Source organism: Strongylocentrotus purpuratus, unplaced genomic scaffold (genome assembly GCF_000002235.5).
Source record: "Strongylocentrotus purpuratus isolate Spur 01 unplaced genomic scaffold, Spur_5.0 spur5_scaffold_7, whole genome shotgun sequence".
NCBI lineage: Eukaryota > Metazoa > Echinodermata > Echinoidea > Camarodonta > Strongylocentrotidae > Strongylocentrotus > Strongylocentrotus purpuratus.
In genome coordinates, this window is record NW_022145613.1 from 38,098,796 (window position 1) to 38,121,243 (window position 22,448).

At 37.2% G+C, this 22,448-nt stretch overlaps 1 protein-coding gene across 5 annotated transcripts in view; it reads left to right on the forward strand.

Annotated features, from left to right (window-relative positions):
• LOC581963 (myosin light chain kinase, smooth muscle) overlaps positions 1–22,448 on the forward strand; it is a 122,745-nt gene that overhangs the window by 77,572 nt on the left and 22,725 nt on the right. For all 5 annotated transcript variants that reach the window (XM_030974991.1, XM_030974992.1, XM_030974993.1 and 2 more), the window contains 4 exons: positions 1,621–1,654; positions 11,400–13,003; positions 21,271–21,564; positions 21,985–22,066. In XM_030974991.1, coding sequence (XP_030830851.1) covers positions 1,621–1,654; positions 11,400–13,003; positions 21,271–21,564; positions 21,985–22,066 — 2,014 coding nt within the window. The remainder of the gene's footprint in view (positions 1–1,620; positions 1,655–11,399; positions 13,004–21,270; positions 21,565–21,984; positions 22,067–22,448) is intronic.

Below are 22,448 nucleotides of genomic sequence, written 5' to 3' on the forward strand. Positions count from 1 at the left end.
AAATAGAAATGAATCAATTTGACTTGGCCTAACAGAGGCCTAACTCTTGATTTGAATTGGTAAACAGCAAAACATGTGAGCCTCAACTATTACAATAGTGTCGTGTTGAGATCGGTGTATGGTATATTGGCAGTAGGAGAGGTACATAATTATGAAGCAGCAAGGAGAGACTTGTAATTCCTGAGTCATATGAGAGTATTAATTATCTCCAAACTTTGGAGAATCAAATCAGTCACATCATTATGAACTTCCACATATGTAAAACACAAGATGAAGAGAGAGCCAGCTTGAAAGAGGGTCTTGATCTATTGGTGATCAAAACTCAACCTTCCTCATAATGCCAGAACATGTAATATTTATCCAGAAGGATACAAGTTATATGAGGATAAGTTACATTGAGTCAACATGAAATGAGAGCCGCCAAAACAATGGACTACTTCGTAGTTTTATGTATGGGCTTAAACATAACAGAGGTTCCTGGGAAGGGGATTGTGAATGCACTTGGTCTTTCTATAGGGAATGATTATAAAGATATAAACTTGGCTTTTAAGTGTATCTCAAATTGGGCATCTTGTCAGGGTGTGAATATGAGGGTACTTTATAATTAAGTGGGTTTCGGGACAATAACACACGACAATAGTCCTTACTTGTGTAGGATGTTTATTAAAGGAGAAATAAGAGGTAGGCCTATACATAACAACAAAGAGTTATCAATTGATTTTAGGGCTTTTAAAGTGCAAGAAACAATTAGGTGTCACGTCATTCAAACAAACCCGCTCGTATGATAGTGATACGAGGGTTTCTCGGGAATTTTCTTTTAAGAAAAAAAAAAGGGGGGTCAGGGCATGCAACATTCTTCATGACTATTCTTTACAGAAGGCTGAACAATGAAGAAAGTATCAGTTACATTTTCATAAATCACAAGGTCAGATGCTTGCCCTGACCTTGCACCTAATGTAATGTATTAACACTCTGCCATCATATATAATCACCGCTCATAATGTTAACCATCTTCTTTACACACTTTCACTAATGGTAACCCAATTAAGATTTATAGTTCGTTCTATCGTTATTGACGAGGATATAGAGCCTGGAGTTCACGTCTAGTTGGTACTCAATCATCCATTAACGTTCGACATTTAAAGCAGTCTGGTATTCGGTTTATAATTGTGTAATGACTTCATAAGCTCCCACCTGCAGAGTCTCCTTTCCAGTCCTAAACTCTTTCAAGTCGTAAAATAATATTTGTAAAGAATTTCATAGCAATTAAATTCATATTGGTAAACAAAATTGAAAATATTGGTTTTTTTCACTTTCGAGTCCATAAATAAAACGATTCATATCTATGCCTTATTTCTTTTTTAGATGTCAAATCACAATACTCTACTAACTTCGCATTTTTAATTTTAAAGAATTGTATAAGAGGGTCTTGAACGAGACAATCTTAACAATTTCAAATTATCATAAATTGTTTTCCTGAATGTATACTTTTTTACCATTGCAATGCCTTAAGCATCAGAAGAAAAGTAGAAGTGTACTCGCTATGTATTACTTGTATATTTACTGAAAAGGAATAGTATTATTCAGTTTCTCCTATATTTTTTCTTTTATCTACTACAGATCCAGTAGTGTCTAACAATCACGAGGATAAAAGGTAAGCCAATTCTCTTCTGCTTCTCTCTTCGGTTACTTCTTTGATTCATTTTTACAGTCTGTCTTCAGCCTAAATCTTGACGTACTTCTCAGGAACCCTCTCTCTCTCTCGCTCTTCGTTCCCTTTCTCCCACTTCATTTTGCAAATCGATTACCGAATGTATTTCATAATTTTAGCCCCATTTGCCCTTCTCCCTCCCAATCATCATGTTCTTCGTGATATCTTTTGATTATACTTTTCATCATGATGTACCCACCTTATTTATATGTATTTGTTGTTGTTATTGTCACCAAATAGTTACTCTAAGAAAGCATCGATATTATTTTGGTCTGAAATAAATAATAAGAGCTAGCGGGGATATCGTCATCAAGACAAAGTAATCATTTTGTAAATGTTATTCCAATGACTACTCACACTTCAAATTCGGAGCATTGATTGAGTCATAACTACAAGAGTATAAATATCCTTTGTCCGAAACGGTCGACGTTTTTTTGTTTGGCTTCTTCAGTACTTTGCTAAATGTGTAATCCAAGATTTGTGAATTTTAAGAACCCTGAAACAAGGTCACGCGATTATCAAAAACATACGAGAACATTTCGAACATATATATAGGGGGTTAATCACACTGTGCAAATATTTCGGTTAAAATTGTGAAATTCCCAAACGATGTGTAATTGTGTCCATATGTGTTGTTTCCCTGTATCATATCAACCTATTAGCGAGCCAAGGGCTCATATAGTCGGAACATGTAAGGCTTCGGAGATGATTTAGTCCTGACAGTTTTTGAATGTAGAGATTGGTCATAAAGATTAATTTTATTTCTTTGAAAGTACTTAGGTTATTATTAGGATATAAATAATGATTAATGGACATGGGGGATGATATTGTAAGATTTCAGAATCTTTAGTTAACAGAGATCTGTATGATGCTAACAAAATAATCCGCTTTCGAAACGACCAAAAAAGCTTGAATTCGTGCCTAAATTGAAAGACTTTCAACGATTTAAGTTTGATTTGACCTGTCTTGAGTTGCAACTTCTAGTTTATAAATACTACGACTCTAACAACCTATATAGCCCATGGTTTTCCCAATTGAATAGGCTACGGAAATCCAAACTTCTGGAATCATATTTCTTCGAATTCCTGTAAGTATGACCGCACCAATTGAAAAATAATAATAAAGAGGTATCCAAGAAATCCTCAGTTGGATACATATCGTGTTCCCGATATACGTAACACCAATACAACCTCGCATTCTGAAAGAGAGGGGTTTCTAACCATGGTTATGATGGCCTAATACTTATAAATACCTTTTGCGACAAGTTGAATTCACTTTCACTTTCAATGCAATTTCTTCGAAGTTCTTTGAAACTTTGTGAGGTATCTGTCCTTGTTTATGATACATTGATCAATATTCAAGTTTAATGACCCTCTCTTGCCCTACTATTGCCTCCAGTGATTTGAACTTGAGCCAACCTTTTCAACCGTTGTACGTAACATGCTCTGACGACAAATGTTCCACGGTCCTACACTAATCGAATTCCTAACTTCAACCCTGGACCGAACACAAGCGTATACGACCCTATAACCCTAACCATAACCCTAAATGTAACCTAGTATAACTGAATTGCAACCCTTAACAATAACCCTGTAATATCTTGACGACATACAACCTGTACCAGTTGTCACCGGAGAGAAATGATTACTCCATGAGAGAAGTTATACATGTTATGAGATTTTTTTTCTTCTTCAAGCTTTTCATTGGTTTCATTTTACGAAGATTACAGAATATATCTGCCACCATTTACCGAAAGATAATCAAATTTGATCATCAGAAAAATCAAGAGAAAGGGAGACTAGATAATTATACAAGAAAGCAAATAGATAAATATCTTGTTTTATTCACTTTGATGTTGTCAAGAAGGGTCAATGAACGTGTTACATGTATAAATCTTCCTCATCATGATATTGATTACCTTTTCGTCGAAGTCTCAATGCAGTAAATGCTGTGAAATATATTTTTGATATTGTGAATTTTCTAGATTATCCAGAATTGTAAGTCATCTTCTTTTGTAATTATATGGATTGTCTCGCCATGGCCTCCACCGGGATAATGGGATTCACTCTGTCCCGCAATCGATGAGATGGTATTTGGGAGGGTATGCTTGAGAGACAGTGGTCTTAAAGGGTACCTGTAGGGAACAAAAGAGAGCAGTAGATAGCCTCTAACCACCGACAAGGCCAAAACTTGACAATCATTACATCAATTATCATCCAATTCAATAAAATGTTATTGTCTTGCATACATCGTATCGTAACTGTGTTATGTCGTTCTCGGAGAGGCTCTTATATGACCATGGCACCGCTTGTGATTTGGGGGGGGGGGTGTATGGCCTGGGGCACTTCTCGTTGTCAAACATACCGATTAAAATATATAAATATATCATCAAACTTTTAAGTCCAATTATTTTCAAATCTGAAAAGATAAAGAGAATTTTGAAAAGGGGCTGAAAATTGATAGCTCAATTTTAGTTGAAATAGACGCATCTCATTTGAATCATTTGATTTATATTTACGATAAGGTAAACAGAATCTACATTTGCACTAACAGTTTTAAGAACAGAACTATTTGAGAGAGATAATCGAGCAAAATACTGCTACAGACAAAATAATTACAACTATTTTTCCAGCATGTCAGTGCATTGTGTAGATGTACGATAGAACGAATCTGTCAAAACAAGCACACCTTAGTAACAAATGAATGTGATATCAATTTAACCTCATTAATTGAGTGGTGGGTTCCTCTGTTTACTTCGTCTGTACGTATAGATGAGTCACTGAAAGAAAAACAGTCTCTCTTAAAATAGAGTGAGACATCCTATTAACTAGATACTCGAATGAAAAGACGTAAAATAATTTATTTTTGTATTCTAACACTTTGAGACTAACTAAACAGCTATACGCTTTTGCTAACTCTATATTCAAAACATTTTCATTTATTTCTTGCATGAATTCATTTTTATTTAAATACATCATGTTGCATGTGGGTTATCACTGTTGACATCTCTCTAACCCCCCAAAATATGCAGATTGTTTGAGAAACTAGTAGACAGAAAAGTGATAAAACTGTACGTCGCCATTTTTAATATCGAGGGGCGTTTGAGTCATAATTTATGGTTTATTAATGCGTCATTTTGTATTTTCCAAAACAAATCATCACGAGGAAAGTTGTTTTATCACTCATCCAGTAGTCACGCTATTATGCTTTACTGACAGGGTGATATTGGACGGATAGAAGCATACAGAAGAATGGAAATGGAAATATGACACCGTCGACTGATCTGGTGTTTGCGGGATTTTATTAATTTCGACTTTTCATTTAGGCCACACAAATCTACATTGACAGCACGAGTAAAAGGATAGTGCCACCTCTCTATCACACCCCTTCCCTCCCAATGCTCATCCCTTTCCATCCCATCCATCGCGGTGCAGGAGCAAACTGACGAAGCGATTAATTGTGGAGTAATGGAACTATAGGTATGATAAACAATAAGGCGTATGAGAATGAAACGAAAATTAATCAACGATGTTTTTCTTCCTTTGATATGCATTTTATATTTTAAGAGACTTCACAGTTTCCTGGAACCATTTCCCCTTTTAATATTTGGACACATATTAAAAATGAGCCACCCTGTAGCCCCCTCCTTCGTCACGTCACCATGCAGCTCCTTGATGCTTTTGTCTTTCCCAAGAACTGACATGTCAAACTTAATTGATCTCTTAAAAATCCGAAGACAATAGACAGCGGAATAACCACGTTAAAACATGAATAACAGACAGAGACATGTAATACCAGCACGTTACACGTGTATCCTGGATATTTGTTAAAGAATGAATGCAGGAGATTTAGTCTGCCGAGCTAAAAAGGAAATTAATCTTGAACGAAAGTTGTTTTTTCGTTTGTGCTATTTTTCGTTTTGCCAGTTATTCTATTCTTTATGCTTTTATTATAACAAAAAATTGATAATATTAGTAGATGGTTGGCCATCTGAAACAACAAAGTGATACAAAGAATTTGTATAAAGGATTACATAATCATAAATTATGATCACATTATTATTATTATTGCCATTAAATTAATAATGATGATAATTTACTGGAGTCTCCTACATGTATATCACGAGTCTTTGCAATAATTATGCTTATTGCCTTTAGCATATTATTTGTGTTTTTAGTCATTATGCTTCTTATTCGATAGAAAACAAACCTTGATCAATATACTGTTATCTCACATCAAATATAAGTATTTCCACGTTGACCAAGAACTATCAAGTTATCAATGAATAATGATGAGGAAAATATTGACCAACCAATCCTTGGGTAAAAGGTAAAGTGGATGTCAACTTAAAGATGAAGTTGAGTTCTGGAATCAGTGTGGAATCGATCAGAAAGGGTTGATCATCTAGTATATAAGTACTGGTGTGTACTGCAAGGTTCTGGAATCATCAAAATAATACGAAATTTGGCCCAGCCTTGGTTAAGTTACAAGCACTGTACACAGAAAGATGTATATGGGACCACACGAACATGTGGCATAAAAAATCAGTCCTGATTTTTATTCTGTTACATGCCGTATTTAGAATATTAAGGCATTTGAAGAGCCATGCTTTTCAGGGAACATTAATCTGATGAAAATGATAACAATGATAAGGCTCACAAATTATTTTTCACCTCTTCCTAGAACTCGACCTTCTCTTTAAGATGGTCAGGGTTTCTTGTGTCAGTCAGCGGGACCAAAATAGTTCAAGGATCCTTCATTCATGAATCATGAGACTAAAAACATTTATTTATAACCGTAGCTTCATATTCCTTGGGAGCTAGAGCAGGTTATATCAAGGTGCCTGCCATCCGATACCTCATTATTCACAGTATGAACTTATCTTGTATTAGCCTGGCTTGCCTTCTGCTTCATTTGTTCTTTTCAAGTTTCTTGCCTTAATATTGCTCCCCATCACTGACTATATCCGGCATCTTCCGGATTTTGACCAGGTCAAATCGATATTTACTGATAATAAGAAAAAATAGAAATGGCCAAGACAATTTTATTATACATATATCGCGGATGATTGAAAGAGATGGCATCTTATTCAGTTACACATGATGGTTTACATGGTATGTGTCAGAGGAGTATCTTTAGGCCTTCCGAGATATAACAAAATAAATTCATTAAGGTTCATAAATCAGTCTGATACAATAGCAGTGCATACTTATCCATATTATTGCTAGAACAGTGTAGAAAGAGAAATTAGTTCTGAACAACATTCAGCCTTGCCTTTCACTAAGAATATCGAACCTTCGTTTCACTGCTGGGAAATCGTTGAACTTTTTTTCGCTTGAGTTTAATTAAGGGCAGATACTAATTACCATTACATCTTGTATTCCTCCATGTGATGACGTCATTACTACATACGTCTGTTTCTAAGAAACGAAGTTCCTTTTCTATTGACCATCTATACTTGCATGTCGAAGATGATTGATGGATGCTTGTTGCTAGGAATTACTTGCAGTCATGCAGTAATACATTACACCACAATCTCATTAAGTGTAGTTTTAAATTGACTAGAAAATCCTAAATATGTATACCATACTGCTCAAGTCAGTTACGCCAACAGGTGAATATACTATCACGTTTTTGTGTTCTTTATACTGTAGTCAAAGTTGCGTATTGATTAATATATTTCGGTCGGTAGGTTTGGAACCAGAACAAATACGTTTACAAAATATGCAAAAAGTTATAATTCTAAGAATCAGAATGATGAGGAGAAAATAGGTAGTAAAATAAGGAAATGATGATGCTGCGATGATTAAATGCAAATAAGACAAAGAGGAAGAGGAGTAAGATCTACATATGTATTACGTAATGTGAACCAGTCAGTTAAAACAATTGGGGTGCATTATGTAGGATAAAGAACAAGAAATACGCTCTTTGTTAGGTGCCGTGACTTGACAAACATCAGACGTTTGTAAGTCATTAAAATCACGTATCCAACTGCACATACGTAGGAAATTAGTGAATCATTTTGTCGAGAAAAAAAAAAATTCACAACAGGATCTTCAAATCACTTGTAGGATAATGGACAATTAGTGAAACCTCCCACATCTTATTACATCTTCTGTTTTGCTAAAACTTTGATTATTATCATGTCCGACAGAACATTGACAAACAAGGAAGTCAAGAAAGGAATTATAACATTTGATCTTCACAAGGTTCTTCTAATGAATGAAAATTTTCAAGCAAACTCCCCTCCCGCTAAGGTTTTTTTTTGTGTGTTTTAGGGATTTAACAACTAACATGTTCTTGCCCGAAGTAGCAACGGTAGCTTTTGTATACACTGTATTCATATTAGCATTGCGATATTTTATGAGAGAATCCCGTACCGTAAAATCATTAGGCATACTCGATTTTATAAATCTACTTTGCGATTCTTCTAACTAAAGTCCATATGAGAAACAAACTCCGACATCTTTTCTTTTTTTTTCTCATTAATCTTTCACCTTTTACCTACAATGATAACATTAAACGCCATTGCAGGATATCCATCTATTTCTCGAATGGTTCTGGATAAAGCTATTAAGGAAATAAAAATACCATTTGACAACGAAAGTGACTTCTCATTTATTTCAATCCAAAATGATTCGAAACGGTTCATGCAATTTAGGATCGTATTACATAGCGGTCTGGTCAATTCTATATTTGATGCCGTTACCATGGTTACAAGTATATTGATGTTTTAGCTCCGACTGTCAGAACTGGAGGGTGTATTGGTATCGCAGGTGGGATCTATAATATTAACAATGTCTCTTCTTTGAACTTAGCTAGAAGGCATCTAAGCACAAAGAAGACCGATTATATTATTTTAACCTGGTCCATCGCGGAAGAGTGTGGAGGTGACGATATAAAAACTCTTCTTCTAAGGATATAGAGCGACAATCTCAGTTTTGATTCGTGTTAAATGTGATGAAGGGTTGTGCTAGGTTTCTAGTAATGATTGAATAAGTAAAATGTATTTGGAATGGAGATCACGAACCGAAAGTAATTTTGAGGAGACTTCAGAATCAAATGTTTTTTGTGATAGCATGAATGTGAAAGCAGCAACATCTAACAGTTGCCAGTCTGGAATGCTGTGTATTATTAGACAAGCATGACTTAAACATCATATCATTTACAAAAATCATTATGTTACGCATCACAGGATTCTTTTAAAGATGTTGGGCTGTCTTAATAACAAATGAGATCGTCTAAGACAGAAATATATCAGGCTTAAACCTTAATATGAATCAAAGAATTGATATACGTCAGATACACGAATGTATATGTACCCCATTATATGACGTCTATTTATGGCATGTATGTTGTGTAGTTCAGGATCATCGATTGTCAGTGTGTTTCACCCCAACATATGACTTGTAGTTCATATTCCGGGTTCATATTATAGCTATGAACTTCTAACGTCCTTTCCATGTATCATTGTGACGTATGTCTTGTAGATCATTATTACACTCATCATGAGCATACATGTTTACGAGGTACATGATCAGTTAGTATTATTTCCATAATCCAACTAATATGAACCGACTACTCGGTACCTGGTGTATACTATAATGAAGTCATTACGAACCGTTCATTTGCGGACCTAACATAACTTCAAAATTTTTGGGTCCAAGTTAATTTATTAATACACTCGTCAAAGAGAGGGAATCATAGTTTCACCCAAGCAATGAAAACTGAAATTAGGGCCGACTAGTCCAATGTCAAGTTATCCGACACATCAGCCTTGCAGAAAACAACAAAAAACGTCATGGTATACGTTTGACCGTGTCCACCGTTAGCTATGACCTCACTCAGGTCACCTTATACCCCTGAGGCTTGGTTCCAGTACCCCTACATGACCCTCTCTGAATCCTATTACCCTTCAGAAGAGTGGTGTAAATAATATGGCCTGCTGGTCGACAACTGACAGGACGGGAATAGTAGCAGAAGAGGCGATAGAGAGATTTAGGGGGTTTAGACCAAACGTGTTTTTAGACCTTACGAAAGAGGTTACGGCATTAGCAAATACCTCATGGCAGTGAGATGTATTCATTTCTTTTCTTATAATCATGCGATGACCTATTGCCTACCAGGTGCAGCAGTGACGTCATTACTTTTGAAAAGTGGAATGAATATGAAAGTGAGGTCTAGCGGTGTACCATACAACCCCTATGTTACTCACCTGTCATCTCAAAGAATGATATGGGTATCCGATATTGTGATATCTAACAACACCAATAAACCACTTGATAGACTAGCTCTGGACTGATGCTATCTATCAATGAGAGGACATGCTTGTATTTCCCCTCGGCTATAATGCTTGAAAAATAAACTAATTAGTTATTCGATTCGATATGAAGCAAAATAGTGATATATCAAGTGACATCCTAAAAACGTACTGACACTTTTCCTCCAACGACACCCCCCCCCCCCCCGCCCTTCCTCAAAATAGGAGGAAGAAAGTGAAAGAAGTAATGAAAGAAGAAGAAGAAGAGAAAATATAAAGAAGACAAAGAAGACAAAAGCTGGTCGTGCCTCTAATAATCTGCATTAACATAGATAGAACTGCTCGTTGTTTTTAATTTAGCAACAAACAGCGACAAATCTCTCTCTCTCTCTCTCTCTCTCTCTCTTTCCGTCTCTCTCTCTCTCTCTCTCTCTCTCTCTCTCTCTCTCTATCTATCTCTCTCTCTCTCTCCCTCTCTACTTTATTTATTTCTTCCCTTTTTCACGTGGCGAGTGTTTCTAAGGGAGACATACCGTACGATGACACGCCAAAATACAAACAATTTAAATCTTGTTTCAGAAGAAAATGATAATAATAATGTATTCATATAGCGCATTTTCCATAAACATGTTTAAATGTTCGTTTTGCACATGTTCAAGAGAGTACTAGTATATTATTTGCTAGAACTCACAATTATTTTATGTCCTACCGCACCCCTCCCACACACATGCGTACTGTGTCATTATTTTCATCACAGAGCGAGATAGCCTATTTGAAAGCCTGTTCGCACGTCCTTGCCAAAATAGGTTTGTTTGTAGAAGTCTGATTAATGTCTTATATCATTTACATGTATTGTGCTTGTCTGCCTAAACGCAGATTTGTAATTCATCACTACATACATAGACATGGTGTACTGCATATCGGCAGTTTACTCTACTAGGTCTTCATGACTGTGTACAAAGAAACACTAACAATTGAAGAAAGCCGTAATTGCTTTATTTAATCGAACGATAGGTAAATATAGGGATCAGAACAATCTTCAAACTAGCAAATCTTTTATAATGTAGGCCAACATAAAAGATGTTACTTTAATACTTTGAGTTATTATATACCGATGGTGGTGTATAGGTGTACCGTGTACGGTGTAATGTTGGTGGTTGAGGAGACTGTTATTTGGGAACAGTTGTTAACTTCAAACAGGTGGCTTGGATAGTTGTTGAACATGATGTCAAGTAATAAAGTCAACTAGCTAATATTAGAAACATGTTTCCGTGAAGGTAACAGGCGTCTTATCTACCACATTATTCACGTCTATTTTTGTCATTTTCCTTCTTTCTTTTTTAGATTGGGATTACGATGTATTTCATACTGATGTTTAGTTTAAGTCTAACGCGTTGTTTTTTATTTTTCTGTTTACCTCTCTCACAGTTCACCCCCTGAAACTACAGAGTCACCTTCGAGACAGAACAGCACAGGCCGCAAGTTCTGGCAATTCAGCTCGAGCAAGAATAAGGATCAGAGAGGGGACAAATTGGCAACGTCATCCAAGTCTTCTACTCCCGCAGCCGCTGCGAGCAAACAATCATTCTTCAGTTTAGATCGGAAAGGATCGTCACGCACTGAGTCTGAGCGGTCTGAGCCTCGCCGTGAGCAGCGAGCTACTCGCACTTCTACGGCATCGTCTCCACGGTCCCAATCAGGCTCCAGCAAATCAGCCGTCGATAAATTGAAAGAGAGAGCTGAAGCATTTACCAAGCAATACGAAAGGAAAAAAGAAGAGAGGCAGTCGTTATCTGATCGTGAACCACGTCGCTCAACTAATATCTCGAATTATCTGCAACGATACACTCGGAGTGCGTCGGCAGAGAGAAGTAGTAGTTTTAGCATCGGGAGCACCTCGAGCCCGAGTAGGCGAGGGAGCAGCGCATCGACATCAGACGAACCCGACCTCGCGCCTTATTCACGACCACGGCTAGCCACCTACGCGACCATGATTCGGTCGACGCAAAGCATTGGAGCGCTCAGCGCAAAGTTTGAGGCGGGCAAAGCAAACGGAACTGATACAAGGAAAGGAAATTCATCAACACTACCGAGAAAAGATCTCAAATATAATGCTAACTTGGATGCTAAAAAGGCACTTTTTAGTAGCACCAGCAATGGAACGACAAATTCTTCTCCAGTCAAGAGTAAAACGAGAGAACCTGTTTCGGTCCTCTCACGGGCAGCAGTCACATCACCACCGTCGACGTCATCGTTACGATCAAAATTCGAGTCGAAATCAAATGGAGATAAAGATGCGCCTTTCACCCGCACGACACCGGTCCGACAATCAACAGGAAGGCTCTCATATCTAGACAAAATGGAAACAAAGGAGAGAGACTCATCCCCTTCCTCGTCGTCATCGTCATCGTTCAGTAGATCATCAGCAGCTCGACATTCAACGATCGGAGTTATGAAATCCCCATCGACAGGCAATAAACAAGACACCAGGAATGGTGTTAATACCAAGCGCCAAGAACCAGCTCGTCCTGTATCGACTTTCATTTCGCCCTCCAAGTCATCGTCAGTATCATCACCGATATCATCTACCAATCAGAAAACATTCGTTTCCCGCTACGAAACCGTCATCAATTCAGACTCCGAATCTTCCATCTGTTCCACCACCTCGTCATCAACCTCCGAGAAAAAGTCACGATCAACACCGTCGTCATCGATCTCGTCTCGTTACGAGATGAGATCGCCCGTCGTCGAAAAACCACCGTCGTTCGTCAAGAAACCACAAAAGCTGTCGGCATCGGAAGGAGAGTCGGCGACATTGTCGTGCATGGTTGAAGGTGAACCCAAGCCCGAGGTCACGTGGTCATTTAGGGGGAAGCCCCTAGTGGATGAAGGTCGGGTTGAAATCTACCAGGAGAAAGGTACATACTACCTAGAGATCTTTGATTTGGTAGGACGTGATGCTGGACTTTACACCTGTCGGATCGTCAACTCGGCTGGACGATCATCAGCTCTCGTTGAACTCGTCGTCAATGGTGAGTATATTATCCCTCTTCTTTCATTCAGGTAGTCAAAACCTCGTCAAAGTCATATTGAACTCTAAAAATTGTTAGTGGTTAAATCACTCTCTAATTCATATTTCCAAGTTAACATTGTTTCATTGTTTAATTCAGTTTTTCGAAAGGTTTAGTATTTATCAAGCGTTTTTTATTTTATAGAATTTGAATTTCTCCCCCCCCCCCCACCCTATTCATTTTGCAAAGACTTCATGACTACATGATGTTACCACTGACTCATGATGACTACATTATCAACTGTATACCATATATTTTATCTGATATACATGTATAATATCTCTCTCAATTCAAACGGCAGATGTGAATATTTTATTTATTTATTCAGTTTGATTTAAAAACAGGGTATTCTTTTCAGTGCCAGAGGCCTGAAGTGAAAAGGCCTGAAAATATCTACTCGATGCTCTTCGTGTATCTCTTTCTTACATGTCGATATATTAATATTAAAGTAGAAATTGTATCACTTCCGAGATGGCTCTAGTATAATTGACGTAATGGATCGCAATAATTCATTGACCAATAACAATAGATGCAACACCTGCCATTTGTCGGCATATGATTGATACCGAATGTTCGGAGGCTCGATTCAAAAGATCATATTCTTAAGATTATTTCGACATTAATATAAAAAGTAATCAGTCAAGCAAGCAAAGTGGAAAACAAGCATTCATGTTTTTTGTGTTTTTTTGTAGATAAGTTTTATTTGCAATTCACATTGTCACAAAAGATAATCTCAAAAAAATACATATTCTTTTTTCTTCAATGATACAGAGACATGATTGAATGAAATGGAACATCTCATAAAATAGCATTCAGTAAGATTTCAATTATACAAGCATTCATGTTACCAATTGTTATTAAAGTGTAAAGACTTCTAGAAACCATTATATTTTAATGTTTTTTTTTTACTAACATTGTATGACGTAGAATCCTGTCACATTATTCACTTTTTTGCGGAACAGTGGATACATTTTCATCTTGACAACATTTATGTTACACTCGAATTCGACGTAAACGAAACTTCATTATAACTCTCAATCTTCTTTCCAAATTGAGCGTCAAATTTGAGGAATGTTTTTATTAAGGCCAGGGAATTGTAATACATTTAATGGCGCGTTTTCATTCTGGTATTTAATGTCATTTGCCAAGGCTGAGATATGAATGGATGAATTGTGTTTGATAACCTCATCAAATGATTAATTATTCAATGTTTCCATGATTAATTTGTCTGTCATGACTCCCGAAGGAGGATATTTAACAGGATTTCCGAGACAGCTTTGAAAGGAAAAGTCACGCAGGGAGAAAATGAGGCTGAACAGGGAGTCATTTATCTCTCAAGTATTTGTGACTGATATGAAAGCATCTTTGTTGAGATCGAAAGTGGATTGAACGGGAGAGAGAATCATAAATCATTGGGTGTGTGTGATTGAGTATCATAAACAGAGAATAATATGTGACTCTTATTGACCTGGCGTGTGGCATTGTGGAGCAGCATAGTTCAAGTAGTTAGGAGAATTTAATTTCAGAGATTTAGAGAAATATGTTAATCTTGTAGCTTTCAGTTGTAAGAAACGTTGATAATGCAGCTAAGAATTATCTATGATAAACGGTAGTATTGTTGCTAGGGGTGGAGGGGGGGGGGGGGGACATATAACAAACTTATGAGGCAAAGTAAAAAGAAAAACCAAACCTAAAACATCGAGGTTAAAAAATGGTGGTTGGGGGTGGGGTTAATTTAAGACCTTCAATCATAACCATTTAAGGTATTATTACGTATAGGGCATACATAATTACACTGACACTTTCGCCATAAACACAGGTAAAGACTCTAATTTTTGATAAGTAACAATGCTCTGGTAAAATCCATCTTCCCATAATTGTAATTCGAATTTTGGATGCAAGTATGCCTTGAAAGAAGTCTATGAACTTGGACGTCTTTAACGTGGTTCAAGTCGTGTTTTTCCTCTGAGTTCGTGTTTCTTTTTCCTCGAGTTTGTTCAACATGACGAGTTATCACGTCCACAAAGAAATCATAATGCCCGCGGGTGTCCATTAGCAGCACATGGTAATAATAGACCAGTCTGGTATTTCATGAAAATATGCGGTTTACATGTCAAAGTGGGCTGAAATGGATAGAAATGGAAAGTAGTCCGATTTTAGAAGAATTGTGAAGAAAATATACAAAACTTACAACTGTGTTTAATCATCATGCTGTTGATCGCTGTATACAAACCACAATCCATAAGGTTGGTTTGTTGTGGTTTTGAATCTTGGAAGAGCATCGAGAGAAGTCAAGAGGGCTCTAAGGAATTATGATTCCTGAAACTGTGATGAGGGGAATTGTTACCTTGATGTGCTACATCCGTTGAATGTTTTTGTACCTTTGTAGGAATGTTGCCCTCCTCTGAGGGAACAACAAATTGGAAAACAACAAATAAATTATATCGTAATACTTAGGAAACTTATAGTTCTACCTCGGTCCTTCCCCCCCCCCCCCCCCACATCTCTTTAGCGTCTCGACGCATATCTTTATTACCCCTCATGCCCTTTATGTACGACCTAAGACTCTGCCTGCAGCTTCTATTGTTCTAAAGAACCAAACAACAATTCTTCGATCAAACTTTCTTCTTCTTCTTTAAAAAACAAAACAATGTATGACCTGATTTAGGGATGAAGTAAGGCAAATGTCAACCTACTCTCAAGTTTCAGTGTTATTTTCCACCCATCCCAAGGCACTGTCACATTGGCTGTGCACCAGCCATCATATGGCCACACGTCTGTCATGACTCTGTGCTAACAATGTGCTAACAAGTACAGAAGGAATGTATCTTCGGATGTTATTAGATTTCTAATGTTGCCTGAAACTCTATCCATGTGGGGTTAACCTCTTACAATCCAAGTTAAACGAGTAATGTCAAGTCTGCAGACAATACGTGGCACAATTGAAGGCCTAAGATTGGAAAGAGAGAGAGAGAGAGAGAAAGAGAGGGGGATGGGGAGGGGAGAGATAGAGAGGAGGAGGAGAGATAGAGATAGGAGGTAAGATAAACATAATAATAGGATAATATCCTAAAACGCGGATAAGAAAGGAAAATGAAGAAGAAACAAAAAGAGAAAGAAATTGCAGAGACGTAATAGATACTTTTATGAAACCGTTTCAAATATTTTTGTACAGTATGAAATCAGTTATTTAAAGAATGAATTATTTCCACCAGGTTTATTTCGGTATTCATTTTTTAACAAAGCTAAGTTTATTCTACTTCTATTATCATTCTGTAGTTGCTTTAGTGATATCCTGCTGATGAGAGAAAATACGAAACTATTCGGAATAAAAACTCTCGACATGAAATCACTTTAAAGTACATTATGCGTTATGCATAGTGTGTTGTTATTCCTTATTTAATTTGATCGGTGAGATTTGTTATTAGCAGGCGTCTGCTTTGTGCATTCATTCACAATACGTTGTACGATCGTGTGTGAATTATGAAAGGTTTTTGAACACCATGTATTGATCAGTAATGAACCTTAACAAAATCAGAGAAGCAGTTAATTGATCACACAGTCGACTAGACTATGTCAATTAAGTATGTGTCTACTTACAAAACACGAAACAGCATAGATGGGGTGCAGTATTATAAATAGTAGGAAATTATGATACGACCACGGTATATACTAGCCCCTTAATCTAATACACGATGATGGAGCAATGCATAACAAAATGAGTTTGGGTATTCTTTTGTATTTTCGTTAGAGAAGAAATGCATTTAGTAGGTAAAGCCTATCCACATTAGCAATAAACTGTGTTACTGTTAGATACGACTAGATCTTCTTGACACAGTTAATCATTATAATCATACAGGTAGTTTGATAAATTAGGTTGCTCCACCCGGTTGACAAATCGTATAAATAGATCATGTCTTGTACTGATTCAAAGAACACAGAATGTCGAAACTTTTACTTTGGTGAATCACAATGGGTGAGAGTAATGTAGTGACAGTCCAAAGATTTCATCCAATTTATACATTGATTGTCTGGTATTGTACCAGTCCCACACACTGGCAAACACGTAGTGCTTCTCCCCTTTCATCCGCCTAATGAAGTTTGGTGCTTCTTTTATTGTGTTGAATTTGTTCGTATTTAATGAGCTACTTTTCCCTTGTGAGTAATGGGGGACTCTTTTCAAAAACCAACGCAATCTTCTTTCCCCGTCCCATTTGTGTAGTTAGTCCATTGACACTGTTTTGAATGTTTTGACCTCACATTCCTACGCTGTTTACACCCACCGACCCCAATTGAATGTGCACCCCAAGGTAAACGGTCCCGTCCAACAATCTAACAATCGGAGCTATTGACTCCACATTATACAAGACAAGATACATTATATGTGGGACTGCAGGCTCCGACCACGTAGGAGCTTTGTCACCTCTCGGGCAATTACCTATTTATCTTGATGGAGAGAGAGAGAAAAAAATGTTTGATGGTGAAATTTGTCCACGTACACATACAAAGGGATATGAGATGGAGAAAAGGGGCGTGTGTGAGTAAGACGGAAGAGCTGGTGCCAAGGGGACATGGATACTATGCCTTTATCATAGCACGGCTCAAATTATGATGCACATATAAACAGTCTATATTTGGAGTAATGGAGTAATACCAGACAGTAAGATTGCTGAAGAGTTTTAAAAATGGTAACATCTTCCTTTGTTGTCGTCGTGCCCTTCGCAGACTGATCAAGACATTAAAAAAAATTAAAGAGTCGAGGGGCATGATAGGTCTAGTTTTAAATTGGTGTTTGTTTCTGTTTTGGCTTTTTGGATTTATTGTATTTTCTTCATAGTCCAATACTTATATTGATATTTCATCATAACATGTTTTGTATCAGGAGGCAACGATGAACAGTTGTGTAGTATTGTCCCAAAACCCAATTTGAAATAAAAGCCAAGTTTATATCTTTATAATCCTTCCCCATAGAAAGACCAAGTGCATTCACAATCCCCTTCCTAGGAAAGACCACCTCTGTTATGTTTAAGCCCATACATAAAACTACGAAGTAGTCCATTTTTTTGGCGACACAATGCAACCTACCCTCATATTACTTGTATCTCATACACCGATCCCAACACGACATTGTCTTAGTTTGTAAGGGGTCATCTATGTTGGCACGTCTTTGTGAGAGGTGTGATTCCACATTGCAAAATGACCAATCCTGAATCATTCTACTCCATGTTCGGAGAAAATACCAAGTGGTCATTTTAGATACAGTGTACAATGATCACAAAATGAATACGGTTAACCGCGCCTTATTTGTTTCCCCCTCACCCGATGAAACATCGGAATGGGGGATTAAACAACCATTTGAGAAGTGTAAACTTCTAATTCTGTGAGCTGGTATTTACTTTTCTTTGTTGTTTACTTAGTTTTTGAGGGTGTGAATGAAAATAAGGGATTCTGCTAAAGCGGTAAAGGGAGGACTAGCTGTGTGCGTAATGCAGAGAAGTTGGGACTTGTTGGATGTTTGTAGTTGGGCTCAGCCTACTCTCAACGATCTGTTTGATGTTTGAAAAACTACAAACATCACAGGGTAACAACAGGAATGGCTAACTGTTATTTTTCAACACTGACTTACTAGATGTTTCTGATGCTTTCGGGAAACAAAGGCAAGCGGTTCAAGGAGAAGGACGTGGAAATATTTGGGAGCGCAACATGGGGGTGGGGGCGTCTTTGGGTAGCTTTCTTTACCCCCAAATAAAGGGTGTACAAGTAAACGTTGTTTTATTTGAACATTCATCATTTTAGGTTTCGTAGTAGACGGCCCTGCATTTATCATGACTTTAATGAAACAGCATAATGTATCCAATAGTGTAATAATCCACACTCGAGTGTTACATACAAATTTGTTGAAGATTCTGAAACCATGAAAGCGCGGAAAAAGGTTGAGGCATAAGGAAATTTTGAACAGCTGCTGGCCTAATCTTTCAAATCAACTTTACCTCTACGATGTTAGCACACTCCTGTTTCCAAAATAACATTTTGTTAAAAGCATAATACGGTTTCGAGGTCATTGTATTTTGATCTTATCCCTGAGGATAACTGAATGCATGTTAGTAGGGAGGGATCAGGAAGGGTGTGTTGAGTTTCGACGCGTAATATTTTGAACAATGATAGAATATTTGAAGGATGGAGTGGATCGGTTTGGATCCTTTCTTGATCTGATGCGAGGGAAGTCCTCGTTTTATGGTCACGTGATGTTCCTCTTCACCTGTTATCTTCTCTCTCTCTCTCTCTCTCTCTCTCTCTTTAGTAGAAGTTCCTATCCCCTTCCTTCCTCCTGCCCTTCAACAATGATCGTCTAAGATTCTAGCCTCTCATCTGATGCTCTTTGATATTGACACCGTTATTTTTTTTGCTCCTTCTTATTTACGTTCAGAGTCTGTAGATCTTTTATTTGTATAAATCATATATTTTCTCTATTTCATGACCAGACATACCAACCTGCTAGACGCGTAAAATATTTGGTCGGCCTGTTTATCACCGATTATCAGATTATTCCTCCATATAATTGTGTGACATTATCTTTGTGTGGGTTTGTATATAATTATAGTGTGACATAATGTGACTCATATTCGTTGACCTCTGGGCTGATAATTCTGCATCTTAATTCCCCGAAAAAATAGTCATAGTGCACCTGATCGTCCTTCGAATACAAATCAGTGACCAAAAAACCACATCGTGAGTTATTCACCAAATATTCAGAAAATTGTGTCAAAGCAGACAGAAACCCAGACTGACCAGTGGGTGGACAATGGTTTGACCATTGGAATATCCCCACAAGTTATTGTTTTCTGTTGATGATTCACTGGTATAGGTATGTCTACAAGGGGTTGTTAGGACAGTCATAAAACACTTGATGTACTATCAACCTTCCGCTATTAGCCTTAGATATCTCATTAACACAGGTTAACGAGCTCAACGGGCATCGCTCTGATGGACGAAATAATGATAATCACAACAAAACATGACAGCATTGCTCAAGTCATTGAGGCTAACGATTTTACAGATAACTCAATTATCCTGGACAGATTATACTTAAGAAGGGCGAGGCATTCTTCAATAGGAAATATAAGTTTATGATAAAACCACCAACCAAAATATTATTAAATTATACCAGGCAAAATATCATCAACATAAACATCAACAAGAACTGTGAATTTTAATAGCAAGATAAGAAATAACACAAACATTACGTTGGTAAATATTTAAGCAAAAATCCTCTTTTTAGGCTAATCCACATTATTGAATATCATAGAGATATAGAGGTAGGGTTATGCACAGGACCTGGAAAAAATACGAAGTAGGGCGGTCACCCATTAAGCACCAAATATTACCTTTCTCTCAACTTTACTTGGTCGCTTATGATGCTTGTATTTTTATCATAAACGTCAAATCAATGAGCTGTGCATTCATCGCACGTAAGGGGGTTAGGGCAAATGCACTTTATCACGACCAAGAAAATATTATGAATACGAAAATATAGGTCACCAGTATACGTTAGTAGTACACATGCAGGCTGGAATGCTATTATGAAATTATGAGAACGAAGTACTGAGAAAAAAGGAGGTATGAGGGGAACCTGATTTCATGATATCACATTGAGCTGTCGACTCGTGTCTCATTAAAAATAACTGATGTGCTATGACAGAATGAATTGACGTGGAAAAAACAACATTACGAGTAAATTAAAATTATGCTAATGATTTATGTTGTGTGTGCCTATATTAGTAATTTACTCCTTATACAACTTTTGGCGTTACATATTGCAAGGTAGAGCTCGTTTGCCAAGACAAAATACAGATTTTATGACTATTAATGTTTTTTTAAGTGAAGAATTTTTGTTTTATTAGACTATCTGTATTTGCAATCTAGTCTTTCATGACAGATATTTTATGAAATGCTTCTGTGAAGCCAAGATCTTTTTCAAGGAAGTTCAAGAAAAAACCACGGGAAGACTTCAGTATTTTGTTTCAGTTATCGAATTTGATACGAATGTGATTTCCACTTTTATCCAGTGTGATAACACGTTTGGCTTTAACTTAAATCTTTTCTTCACTTTCTCATTTCCTCTCTAATCTTTACCCCCTATCCGTCTTTCTCTCTCTCTCTCTCTCTCTCTCTCAATCTCTCTCTTTCTCTCTCTGTCTCTCTCTCTCTGTCTCTCTCTCCCTCTACAGCCAAGCCCAAGCGACCTCCTTTCTTCCTGCAGAAGTTGTCTGATTGCGAGGTTCACGAGGCTGGGGCCAATGGGCGTCTTCAATGTAAGCTGGAAGGAGCCCCCGCCCCCGAGACCAGCTGGTTGAAGGAAGGCAAGCCACTAGAGGAGAGTGACCGGGTGCACTTTATTCAGAGTGCTAACGGTATCCATGCAATCATCATTGATGACGTCACAGAAGATGATGATTCTATCTACACGTGTATCGCCAAGAACAAGCACGGTCAGGTATCCAGCTCTGCTGAGCTTATTGTCGGTGAGTTTTACAAGGCGATGCAATCGTTAAAAGACACAATTTAAACTCAGAGTTTGTTAAGGACCCCTCTAATGAAGAAAAAAAAGAATATTTCATCTAAATACTACACAATTATATCATTAAATCATTAATCCAGATTTGTCAATCATATTTGGTGACTTTTTACAAGGTGACGTCACAGTTCGGTTATAAGGAGGGAGTCACCATGAAATTCATTTTATTTAAATAGTTTGAGTCCTGTAGGCTGCCTTTGTGTAAACGTCTCATTGTAGGTTTTTACTGAAGTGGTTTGTGAACTATCTATTTCTAAAATATATTTTAATGAGTTACTCCCAAAATTTAAATCAAATTGCATTGCAGTACTTCATGCGTTACGATTTCTTTCTAACATTTTCCCATTTCCCCCTTTTTCGCGTTTAGAAATCGACCTTCCATCCAAGAGTGAAGTAGACAGTATTATAAACACATCTCTACATATAGAAGAGGATGACATACAACCCAGGTATGTAGTAATGTACTCACATTAAACTGTAGAAATGTGACATGTAACATATCTTCGGTTATTAGACTACTTGCTATCCCATGCAAAGATGACGAGAGCAGTATTATGGTAATCGACAGTTTCGTGGGATAGATGCAGACGAAAATTGCATTTGCAGTTTAGGGAAATGTTAGAAGTACTGTTTAATTCATTGAAATTACTGTAGGCCTATATCAAATTCGGTAAAATGTCCTCCACGTTGCAGATATATTTCCTCAAATTGAGCTGATCGTCTTGGCATAGAAATTATGATCTGTCTTGTAAAGATATTTAATCAGGGCCAAGATGCTTGCAATGCAGCTTGGCATAAATGGATTTTAATAACATAGAGACGTTTATTAAC